This window comes from Physeter macrocephalus, chromosome 20 (genome assembly GCF_002837175.3).
Source record: "Physeter macrocephalus isolate SW-GA chromosome 20, ASM283717v5, whole genome shotgun sequence".
In the NCBI taxonomy this organism is placed as follows: Eukaryota; Metazoa; Chordata; class Mammalia; order Artiodactyla; family Physeteridae; genus Physeter; species Physeter macrocephalus.
The window spans coordinates 68,729,922-68,742,772 of record NC_041233.1 but is presented as its reverse complement, the minus strand read 5'-3'; the positions used below and the strand labels follow the sequence as shown (position 1 = coordinate 68,742,772).

The 12,851-nt window shown below is 46.7% G+C and overlaps 1 protein-coding gene across 1 annotated transcript in view; it reads right to left on the bottom strand.

Annotated features, from left to right (window-relative positions):
* VWA2 (von Willebrand factor A domain containing 2) overlaps positions 1–11,944 on the bottom strand; it is a 49,095-nt gene extending 37,151 nt beyond the window's left edge. The window contains 6 exon segments of the mRNA XM_024121646.3: positions 94–190; positions 3,186–3,194; positions 5,832–5,869; positions 5,871–5,964; positions 7,283–7,357; positions 11,819–11,944. Coding sequence (XP_023977414.2) covers positions 94–190; positions 3,186–3,194; positions 5,832–5,869; positions 5,871–5,964; positions 7,283–7,357; positions 11,819–11,870 — 365 coding nt within the window. The 5' untranslated portion in view covers positions 11,871–11,944.
* Between the last annotated feature and the right edge of the window lie 907 nt (positions 11,945–12,851).

The window sequence follows — 12,851 nt, the reverse complement described above, 5'->3', positions numbered from 1 at the left end:
TCTGTGAGGTCAAGAGCAGGCCCAACCCTTCAAGGGACGATTCTGAGAGCAGCTAGCTTCATCCTAACCACGGCAGTATCTGATCGTACTTACCTGAAAACCATCCTCCCGATTCTTGCCTTCACTTCCTGTTGGGTTGAAAATGCACCCATGGGGAATTCCAGACGAGGGGCGGAACTGAGCTGGACCGCTCCCACCCTGACCCGTAGTGGGAGACGGAGGGCCCCGGGGCCCGAGAGCAGGGTCAAGTCACAAACATCCCTGAGCGGAAAGAAGGGACGGGAAAGGTTAACGACGCTGCCCCCTGCCCACTCACAAATACCAGTGCTGGTATTTCTCTCGTCTCCTTAAAAGAAGGCTCCAAAGACTGAGAGGACAATCTGGAAGGAGATGGTCAAATCTGCCCCTGCTCCACACTGACCACCACCAATTCGACCCCCCTTCCGACAGCTCTCTGGGCGGAGCTGTGAGCTTTAGGGTCTCTGCTCACACTTACTGCCTCCCAGGTGTAAGCACTGTTTTAAGCCTTCTCAACTCTTTATTACATTTAATCCACAGAGAGGTGCTATTCCTACCCACATCACTGCTGGAGAAACTAAAATAAAGAGGATACAGGTCTGGCCCAGGGCTAGTAAGAAAGGAGCGCGGCCTTTGGACTTGGTGCCTGTGATCTTCACTAAGCCTATGCCGATCACCTTCTCAGCAGCCAGCACAGGACTTCAGCTAAACCCCCAACCAGGGGTGTCACAGAAGCTCTCCGCAGCCACCACACACCCATCCTTGGTTGGCGGGCCCACTCTTCCAGGCCTCCTCCTGCCAAGCTAGGGAAAGGCCAGATCTCCAGGCCAGAGTCAGACTGGGGGACGAGCAGCTCCCTGATCGGAGACGAGCACTATTGGAGCTGAAGTTCCTCTGTAGCGGAGGTTGTGAGAGCCACTGGCGAGTCCTGATTTTGCATCCTCATTCAGAAGGCCACAAGAGAAAATCCAACGCCTTGCAAAACTGGAGAAGGGAAACTGAGTAAAGTCATTCCCTGGATCCTTAAGATTAGTGTGTGTCAAGCAGAGAAGGGTTTAAACATTTAAGCTTCCTCTTGAGGGCCTAACCCCTGCACCTAGTCATTGGCTCTCTAAACTCCAGGAGAAACTACATTCTCAGTTACTATTCTCACAATTAACCCTGATTCTGGCCAAGATTGCAAATGGGCCAAGTGATTCATATTTAAACAACGACGCTGATCTTTTCTTGCTCTGTGAGTTCCTTCACTGCTGATCCCTTAACAGGCCTGGCGCTTGGGAGCTGATCAAAGCACTTGGCCACACCAGGCCGGCTGCACCTGCTCCCAGGGAGCACAGCCCATTGGACCTTCCTCCCACAGGAGGAGCTGTTGGGAATCTTAAGTAGGAAGAAATTTAAGTCTTGGGTGGGCATGTGAGGGAGAGGGACAGCGGAAAGCAGAGTAGTAGAGAACCTCAGGAAGGAGTTTCTGAAAAGCGACCCGTTTAAAATCTCCCTTGAATTTAGCATGTGATAAAGGGAGCATCTCAAACGATTGGGAAAAGATGGTACAGTCAGTAAGTGATATTGGGACAACTGGATAGCCATCTGCAAAAGAATAAAGGATAAATTGCAAATGGATTCAAGATTTAAATGTCAAAAATGTAACCATAAAAGTTCTAGAAAACTTGGGAGAATTCCTTTGTAACTTCAAAGTAGAAAAGACTTGCACTCCAGAAGTCGTAAAGGAAAACTGATAAATCTGACTACATGAAGAAAACTTCTACAGGGCAAAACATATCATAACACAACCAAAAAATGAAGACAAAATGAAAAGTTATTTGCAACTCACATCAGAGACAAAGGGTTAGTTTCCCCAATATATAAAGAGTGTCTAGGAATTGATATGTGTAAAGACCAACAATCCAGCAGAAAAATGGGCCAAGGCTATGAACAATCACAGAACAGGAAATACAAAATGGCTCTTTAATAAGAAAAGATGCTTGATTGTGTTGCACTGAGATGTAGCAAAAAGCCAGATACAATGTTTGCAGGGGGAAACCAGTATTCTCAAACACTGCTACAAGAACATAAATGTTATGGCATCCATAGAGAGCAATTTGTCAATATTTATTGAAAATTACTAATGCATGGGGCTATCGGGAATTTATCCTACAGCTATATACTTCTACATGTGTGAAATGACATATTTACAAGCTCACAATGTATTTGTAATAGTGGATGTCCATCAATAGGGGCTGGTTAACTAAACCTTGGTAAATCCTTACAATGGAACATTAATCAGCTATAAAAAATGATATAGTGTATATGCCTATATTAAGACCTATATTACCTATCTACCTAGATATGGAAAGACTTCCAAGATAATGTGAAGAGAAAAAGGCAAGGGATAAAACTGTGTGTATAGCATGCTACCCTTTATGTTAAAAGGGCAAAAATTAGAATATATATTTATATTGCTTATATTTGCATGAAGCGATTCTGTAAGGGTGTTCAAGACAGCAGGGGGGCGGGGCGGGGCAAACAGAAAATATGTGACTGGGAGGGATATTTTTCATTGAATGTCTTTTTTTTTGAACCATGTGAATGAATGAATTAGTTTAAAAACTCCCTTGAGACCAACAGCTGGGTGTATTTATTTAAATTAAACAGGAAGGAGCCAACTTCAAAACAAAACAAGATGGAAACAGCTCGAGTCAGTAGTCAAGGCATTTAATTTAACCGGTGGTTTGGGAGCAAAATAGTTACCGTTTATCTTTAGTTTACTGTATGCTCAGAAGCAAGCCCGCCCAGATTTCTCACCACACTGTAATCACTCTGCTGCAATCATTACATTAGAGCCAGGAAGTGAACTTCTCAGCTTAAGGGTTGAGAGGAAGACTTTTTAAACACCTTAAATCCACCTCAAAACAGAGCCTCCATAAAAAGCCTTAATTTATAGCTACTTAAAAATTTCTTCCTGGAAAGTAAAATTAGGTGCAAATCAAATCCCTTGTACATGGAGATAAGACGATGACACCAAAATGCAGCAGCAAACACACAAAACCTGAAGCCACAAGTCAGACTGAAGCATCTGAAATCACCCTAATGCAAAAACCCTTCGCTAGCAATTCCATCGAGTCTGAGAAGCTTGGAGGTGGAGGTTCTCGTTTGCTCGTGAAATAGACACCCAACTCCTTTGCTCAACAGGTCTTGCTGTGAGAAAATTTTCTCAGGACAAGCCAAATACAGCTCCGTCAACACCCAGACTATGTCCTCTTAGTAACAGAGAGCCACTAGGCACCCTCTTTCCCATGAAAATGATAATCAGGTTCCCTCACATGGAAAAGTCCAGGCCTCTCACTGTTCCGTCTCCTTGTTGTGGGCACTGTCTGGTTTGCCAATATCTAACCTAAAAATGCCACATTCTCGGCGTGGTTTGGCAACATTGAGATTAAATTCCCTGAAATCTGGGGACCTGTGTGTTGAGATAGTTGCTCCCAACAGCACCACCATCAAGTTTTTCTGTCATAGTTTTCTTACCCTCTCTTTGAGGATGCTGAATTCCATCAGCAACCCCACTTCCGCATACACAGATACACAGACACACACCACCATGTTGCCTGCTGTCCACGTGCTACGTGATTGTGACAGCAGAATGTGTAGTCCTGGGCTGAGAGTCAAGAGCACCAGTTCTTCCAAGCTTAGCTCTCTTCTAAGATTGCTGTGTGACCCTAGGCAGTCACTTAGCCTCTCTGAGCCTGTTTCTTCAGTTGTAAAACATTCTCTAATAATCCATACAACTCTTCCCTTCCAACTTGCCATCCTCTGGGATCTCCAGGCCACCCATTTCAGGACATACTATATCCATGCCAAGGTCAACAGTGTTTGATCTTTATGGTTCTTCCTTCATGAAAAAATTAGTGAAACTTCATAGAGAATCACTTCCTTTTAAAATCAGGGCCCTGTGTGTAGGAGGGTAGAGATTCAGCTGCCCTTGGCCCTGACCCTCTGAGGGTCTGTGATGGGTTGACTTCACGGTTGGAACTTCCAGGCTGTTCATGCCTCGATGGAATGATGTCAACTATAACCATGCAAGACAGCCTGAGGTCCAGGGTAATGTGCTCACTCTCCACAAATGACAGGTCATTCTGGAGAAAATCTGGCCCTCGTTAAAAGCCATTATTTTGCTCCTAAATCCTAGAGGTTTTTCTAGGATTAACCCAGGAACGTCATCTTGGAAAACCACTTCCTTCCTCGACCTGTATGTGACTAGCCCCTAATTCAAGTAATTATAGCTTTCCAGACCAAAATGCCCTCCTTAAATTTACTTGATTTTTGAGTCAGTTCACGTGGTTCAAAATCCATAAAGTATAAAGACGTTTATACCGATGGGCCTCCCCCTGGACTTGTGCCCCCTCTACTCAGTTCCCACCCTCTCCCTCAATGGGAAACCGCTGCTCTTAGCCTCTTACAAATCCCTCCAGAGTTTCTTCATGCACATACAGACGAATACAAATATAGACTCTTTTCATCTCCATTTTTCATAAAAGGTAACACATTATACATACCATTTGCACCTTATTTTTACACTCCATTTGTTTTGGTGTCTTTCCACATCAGCGATTTTCCTCATTCACTTTCTAAAGCTGCCCTGTGTTTCATTATATGAAGACACCATAATAGATTTACCTGTCCCCTGTGAGCAGGCCTTTGGGTTGCCTGAAATCTTTTACAATTACAAACAACACTGCAATGAATAACTTCATATGTGCATTATTTTGCACCTGTGGGAGTATCTGTAGAATAAAATACTGAGCCAAAGGGTCCCAGCCTTTGTAATTTTGATAGACACTGTTATTACAGATTCCTCTATAGAGAGGTTGCACATTCCCACCAGCAGTGCATGAGAATACTGGTTTCCTACAGACTTGCCAATGGAGCATGACACCAAACTTTGGATTTTTGCTAATCTAGTTAAGTGAAAAATGGTATATCGGTCAGAGATTTGCTATTACATTGAGTGAGGCTGGGCATCTTTTCCTATGTCAAAGGGCCATCTATGTTTCATTTTCTGGGAACTATCTGTGTTCATTGCCTGTTTTTCTGTTGAGTTGTTCCAAAATGCTCTTTTAGCAACAAGAACCACAGCTAGCGCGCTGCTGACATTGAAGACTTGCTCTTTGAAACAAGGAATAACAAGAAATGAAGATACTGGCTGGATTGGTTAGGCAGGAGCTGTTCCTTTCAAGTGAACAGAGAGGGTAGGAGCTGTTTCATATTACGACTCTAGTCTTCAGAGGCAGTTACAGTTTTTGTCTGCCAGCATGCTTTCCCTTTCCCACTGTTCTGCAAACACAACCTCTCTTTCTAGTGGGAAATCCAAGTGTTCATCCCCACCGCAAGAATGAGGATAAGCATATGACTCAGGTTTGGCTAGACAAGCTCTTCCCTTTGGCTTCTGTGATTGGTCAAGGGACTGTCATGTGACCTATGCCCGTCCAATCAGAGCCCTCCCTGGGACTTCTGCCAGCTCCACAGGGTAAGAAGTCTACTTTCTTTTTCCTGGGGTGACTACCTTGAGGGACAATGCAGGGCAACTTTGCTATGTAAGGAAAAGCTGCCTGGAAAGGAAGCCCACAGAGGGAAGCAAAATGGAGAGGAGGAGAAAAAGAGAGGGATTGAGTCCCTGGATCCCATCGTGCCTAGAACCAGGATTCACCTCCTAAGTCTTCTTGGTTCCACAAGCCAGTAAACGCCCTCTTCTGCTTAAGATAGAATTTCTGTCACTTGCAGCCAAAGACACCCTCATACAAAGACAACGAGACTTGCACTCACCCTCCTGGGGTTGATGTCCAGGGCATCACAAACTGATGGCAAAGTGCTTGGACCTTTCAAAGCTCCCTTTCCCAATGCTGTGAGAGCCATCGATCAGAAACAGGACGTCCGCCGCAGCCGAGCACATCACTAGGGGAGAGGGGGGACAGAATGGGTGACAATCAGCTTCCCTACAGTCTGGTCCCCAAAAGATCTTACTCCCAAAGCAGAGTGGAGGCGGAAACAACCTTGTGGTGGGTCAAGCTCCTCTAAGCTCAATGGGGGAAATAACACTGGAGAAATTCTGGGCCAGAGGCATCCCTCCTCTGCAGCAGGGAGCACCCACCTACCATGAGCACAACTCATGAAAGTCTGTATAATAATGGAAGAGTCTAATTCAACAACACTAACTGAGCCGTATGAGAGGAGGGGCTACTGGGCCAGAGAGGGATACCCAAGAGCCTTGGTTCCTGCCCTCAGGGGCCACAATCTTGTCTGGGACACAGCCAGGCACCCTGGTTCATAAGGCTGCATTACCCAAGAGTCTACGTAATGATAACCAGCACTGACTGCATCTTTCCTATATGCCAGGTGCTGCTTTAAACACTTTATATGTACTAATTTATTTAATTCTCATAACCACCTTGAGATATACTATTTCTTTATATTTCAACAGTTATATTGAGATAATATTCACATACCATACCAGTCACCCATTTAAAGTATACACTTCAATGGTTTTTAGTATATTCACAGATATATTTATCCCCATCACAATCAATTTTAGAACATTTTCCATCTCCTCAAAAGGAAACCCTGTACTCTTTAGCTATCATATCAGCTCTCTAGCCCCCTACCCCTACCCCTAAACAGATTTACAATCTGCATTCCCATTGGAGAGATAAGGAGAGCAGGGCACAGGGCAATTCAGGAATTTCCTAAGGCCAAAGTACCAGAAAGTGGTGGAGCCGGGAATCAAACTGAGGCTGTCCACAGGTGTGGCTCCAGAGTCCACACCCTATCACCTCACCAGGAAGATGCAAGAGAGCAGAAGTCAGAGAAGCACCAGTGAGAAGGCGCCACCTGGTAGCTGCATGCAAGGGGGGTTTCACCAGAGAGGGAGGGAAGGGACTGCAGGGCCCCTAGGAGTGGGCGGGGTGGCTTGAGCATGTGGAGGGGATGACAAGCAGGGAGGAAGAGAAGGAATATGGCAGCAGACGAGGCTGGCTGCGTAGATGGCGGTCACACAACAGAAGACCTTGAAGCATGGGCCAAGAAATTCGGCAGCAGGGATCTTCCTAGGGTTTTTACCCAGGAGAGGAACTTGGCTGGGCCCCTGTTTGGGGAAAATGACTCTGGCCACAGCATGAGTGGGCAGAAACTGTCTGGAGTAACATGGCTTCTCTTGAGTCCATCACGCAGAGGCTGAAGTAGGTGTTTGGAGGGTTGAGTAAAAACGTGGGCTTACTTTTGCTGGCGACTGAAATATTCCCAATGGTCTCCTTGCTCACATGGCCTTCCTGAAGAGGGAGGGATGGAGGCACTAGGAGAGAAAACACCAGAAGCAGTCATTACAAGGCAGAGAGGGGAGGAGTCTTAGTCTCCACGTTATGACCAGGACGAACGGGTCACAAGAGAGAAAACAGGAATGTGAAAGAGTTTAATGATATTGTATCTTAAAAATTACCAGATGGATAACATAAATAATTCCCTCCACCCCCACCAATTGCCCCACTTCTATCAGGTATCTTTACATTTAAATTTGGGTATTTTGAAGAGAAAAATTAAAAATATATACGGGGGGATATAGAGAGCCTGTGATTCTGATGAGTTTCGTCCCTGGGTAGGCATAACTGAGTGCCCCTCTGGGGTGTAGCATCTTGCCATAAACATTAACCTTGGACGTGAACAGACAATTCATAGAAGAAAGAGAATTCATGGAAAAGCACAAGGAAAATTTTCAAACAGGTGACAACGCACTTTAACTCAAACAATGGGATACCCTTTTAAATGTGAAATTTAGATGATCAAGTTTTAAATTTAAATGTAACTGGGTGGGGAAAGATTAAATCAGGAAAAGCTTTCCCAGTGGTGGCACTATAAATTGGTACAACCCTTTTGGAAAACCATTTAGCCAAATGAATTAAGAGTCATCAAAGTGCTTAGGCTCCACAGTATCGCACCTGGGAATTGATCCAAAGGAAAAACAACTTTAGAGAAGGGAAAATGTGCACCAAGACACTCCCTTCAATGTTACTTGTTTCAGAGGAATGATGGCGGTAACAAATATCCAAAGAGATAGAACTCTCAGTAAACACTGATACAGTCATTCAATGCAATTAATATGAACAAGGGCTCAAAACTTTGAGGGCAGGTAACATGCCAGGTGCTGAACAGCAAGCCAACCATGATGAAAGTTCTGAAGACAGTAGGAGCCACTTGGAGGGATTATTTGAAAAGCCAACTGTGCATGGTCACTGCCAGAAGAAGCAGACATGTAGATGCTTATAAACGTCCATGTCCGCTGGGTAAACACAGTGGGCACAAAGCGAGGGGGGGCAAAGCCCAGGAGCCGGACAGGCCAGGAACGGGGCAGATGAAGGAATGTGAGATGGGGTTGGGGGGACTGCTGAGGAAAGAGGTAAAGGAGAGGGAGCCAGGCGGGGGTGGGGGTAGGGTAGGAATCACACAACACAGGGAAGTTGGGCTCAGGGGGATTTGCCCCTGCCAGGAAGGTGACCAGGAGGAGGACACCAAAAAATGATGTCAGGTTCTGGGGGGCATGCTTCTCGCTGGCAGCACCCCCTGCAGTTCATTAGGCCAGGGGTCCCCAACCCCCGGGCCATGGACCGGTACTGGTCCATGACCGGTTAGGAACCAGACTGCACAGCGGGAGGTGAGCGGCAGGCTAGCAAGCGAAGCTTCATCTGTATTTAGAGCCGCTCCCCATTGCTCGCATTACCACCTGAGCTCCGCCTCCTGTCAGCATTATGGTGAGTTGCATAATTATTTCATTATATATTACAATGTAATAATAATAGAAATAAAGTGCATAATAAATGTAATGCTCTTGAATCACCCCGAAACCATCCCCTCCATGCGGGTCCGTGGAAAAATCGTCTTCCACAAAACCAGTCTCTGGTGCCAGAAAGGTTGGGGACCACTGCATGAAGCAACTACCCCCTTGGCTGGTCCCAGCTCCACCTACATTCACTAGTTCCTGAAAAACAAACTAAACCAGTGTCTACTTCTCCCCTGACCATATCTTTGAGTTCCTGCTCACCTGATATGCCCTCCCCTTAATCTCTACTCGAGTAGAAGATGGTTCTAGGCCAAAATGCTAAACCAGCCATTAGCTCCACAGTCAAAAGCTGTCAGACAAGTAAGTATATGTCATGAAGTCCAAGAAAGACCACCACTGCCATTTTGCCACCAGAGGCAGAAACAAGACATAAACTACAATACAGACAGTAGACTGAATCCTCCACTTCCATAAAACACATGGCAGACGCTGGGACAGAAGCAGAGGCAACACTTACCCCCCAAACTCCAAAAACAAAAGATCACAAAAATCACTCAGTAATTCAGCAAATTGGTCCTCCAGAAAATGGAGGCTTTCTGTGTCAGTGCACTCGACATCATCAAGATCTTGTCAACTTGGGGGGGTTCCTGCTGCAGCCCATCCCCTGATGCGGTGCTGCTCCCACGAGCCCTGCACCCCTGGAAGTTCTCCGAGGGCAGGAACACCTCCACCTGTCCTCCACAGAGACCAGCCCAGCTCTCTGCACACAGTTTGGCCAAATGAATTAAGAACTATAAAAATGCTCACATCCTTTGACCCTGTAGTCAAAGCCAGTAGGCACTAAGCTTTCCTGAATGAGCCCATAAATTACTGGCAAAGGGTCCAGGAGCTAAGGAATCCCTAAGGTCCTGTTCCTTTTTAAATGTCTTACCAGCAAATTCTCCAGCTGGAGACAGACCAGCCATCGCCCCGGATGGGAGGGAGGAGGCGCTCCGTGACCAGAGACGGCTCACTACAGATGTGACTCAGCTAATGTAACTCTGCACCATGTGCCCAGCTGTCCTGGCGGGTGCCAGGCTTCAGGTGAGGCCTCCTTCAGGGGAGCGGGTACCAGGGTGATGTCCCCACTGCGCCCCTGTGAAACTACCTCAGGACTCTGCAGAAGTCCCCCTTGGAACAGGGAGCTGATGAACGTGTGACTGTTGCTTCCTCTCCCAACCAAGTCAGCCCACACCTCTGAGGACCACCTACCTGGCGAGGGCGGGGGTAATGGATGGTGCTAAGAAGCTGGATGGGGAGGGGGTGGAGTGGGCGGCGGGTTTTTATCCCAGCCCTGCTACTGATAGCTGTGCAGCCCCAGGCAAATCACAGAACCTCTCTGGGCCTCCCCTGCCTCATCTGTACAACCTAGGGGTGGTCAGATCAAGTGCTCTGTAAACTGGACAGGCTACAGAGGGTAAAGTTCCACGATGAGCTAGAACAGAAACTTTACTGTGCCTGGGCCCCCAGGGACCGCATTCGGGCCCTGTCCCCAAACACATCTCATTTCTCCCCAATTCCTTGGCCATGAAGCTACCGTGTTACATTCAGCACCCACATGGCTTCAAGAGAGGGGATAGGTGGGCTGGGCAAGCACAGCCTTCTTCCAGCCTCTCTTATCTCCCTGAGGCTCCGGAGAACAGGCAGGTGGTGACAGCAGCCAACGAGCAGAGAGTGTATGTACCCCTACTCACAGAAACACAGACCGGGGAAGAACTGGAAGAGAGCCTCAGAGACCGCAAGAGGACCCTGGGCTAGCCTCAGACAGCCACCCAGCCCACTGGTTCTTACTCGTTGGACGACAATCCACAAAACACACTGTTCCTTTCTACCATCTCATATTTCAAAGGGGCTAGAACTTGGGAGGGCCAAAGTGGGAAGTAAACAGAAAATTGATTTGCTCCATTATTCATTCATTAATCTGCTTCTTGAGCACCAACTATGTGCCAAGCTCAGTGCTAGGAGCCAAGATCACACAGTAAGTGGTGAATGAAGAATAGGCAGAGTCTCTTTCTCATGGAGCTTATGTCCAGTAGAGAAGATGGACATTATTTTTAAAAAATGCACACAGAAATAAACTCGTATCTGTGTTAACTGCTACACAGCAGAGGAATTCAACACTACAGGAGGTTTTAATAGGGGGATCTGACCTGATCTGGGGGTCCCGGAGGAACTGTGCTGGGTGCTGGAAGATGAATAGGAGTTTACCAGAATAGCAGTGTTGGGGTGAGGCGATGATCCAGGCAGAGAGGCCACCATAATTGAGAACCCCTAGGATGGGAGGGAGCAAGGGTGCTGGGCAGGTCTGGAAGGAGTGTGGGCTGCAACACAAAGGGTGGACAGAGGGGGCTCCAGAGGGGACACCAGGTGGCACAGGATCAGATCAGGCAGGGTCTCTTTTTTTTTTGAAATTTCTTTTTTTGATGTGGACCATTTTTTGAAGTCTTTATTGAATTTGTTACAATATTGATTCCTTTCTTTTTTAATGTTTTGTTTTTTTTGTCCCCAGGGCATGTGGGATCTTAGCTCCCCGAGCAGGGATCGAACCCGCACCCCCTGCATTGGAAGTTGAAGTCTTAACCACTGGACCGCCAGGGAAGTCCCAGGCAGGGCCTCTTAAGAGCAATAGGACATCACTTAAAAGTTTCAGGTAGGGGATGGGAGTGGAGAGAGGTCCAGACATGATTAGATTTGCATTTTGAAATGGCGATGTGTGAAAAACAGGATGGACGGGAACCAGGTGAACCCAAGGAGACCGGAGACCAGTCAGGAGGCTACTGCAGTGGTCCAAGCACCAGATGATGGGGCTTAGAGTAGGCATGTGGCCGTGGAGTGGAGAAACACAAATGCACTCGAGAACTTTAGAAGTTAAAATCAACAGGATGTGAGGCAAACCAAACCCCTCAACACCTTAACCCTCGCCCCACAACCGAGAAGACTTACCTTTGGCAAACAGGAAAATGCAGATGGCTTCCAGCAACAGGAAAGAGGGCATGTTGATACAACTATAGGGCCAGGACAAGAAAATAAAGCATCAGCAATCAGCTCTGTGAGCTCCTCAAGTCACACCTCCAAACAAGACCACAACGGCTCAGCCTTTCCCAGGGCACAGATATGACCCTAGAGGCTGCTCCTTGCCATGTCAACTACAGTAGCCTGGAGAAGACTCAAACCCCAAAAAGCCAGGGAAGACTACTCCAGTGACTCTAAAGGACAGCCTAACATCTTCCCCAGACACCTACCTCCAAAGGCCCCAGCTCCTTCACAGACTCTGGCAAGGTGCGCTGTGTCCAGAGTTAAGAGACCCGGGGCCCTGCTCGGCCTCGGCCCTGACCAGCCACGTGACCCTGGGGAAAGCCCCTCCCTCTTAGCAGCTCCATTTCTTCACAAGGAGTTAGATTCTGATAGACTGAAGATTTGATTTCAAAGTCTTCCATTTTCTGAAACCGAGTAAGGTCTCCCAGCCCGCACTTTCTAAATTACTTAAAAACAGTAACATGGCTGAGGAAGAAACAAAAGTGTTTTTGTAAAGTTTTTTTGTTGCCTAATGCTTATAGTATGGGTAAAATTCAGTTCCATGGGGCCCGATTACTTATCGATTTTTGAGGGAGATATTAAGGATGGGAAGTGAGGGCTTTTCTTGAGAAGCCATAAACCATAACTTTGATTCCATAAGGGCAGTTATCTGAGGTTTGCTTCTAATTTTAGCTGTGAGGCCTGGAAATGCAATATTATCATTTCAATCACAAAGATATGATGCATAATTCAGACAGACTTGAATTTTGGTAAGTATACATGGAGCGTAAGAACTGAAAGGGATCATATAGATGAAATTTAGACTTTTTCCCCCAGCATAATTCAGCAGGGAAAATAAATCTAAAAATATCTTAGGGCTTCCCTGGTGGCGCAGTGGTTGAGAGTCCGCCTGCCGATGCAGGGGACACGGGTTCGTGCCCCGGTCCAGGAGGATCCCACA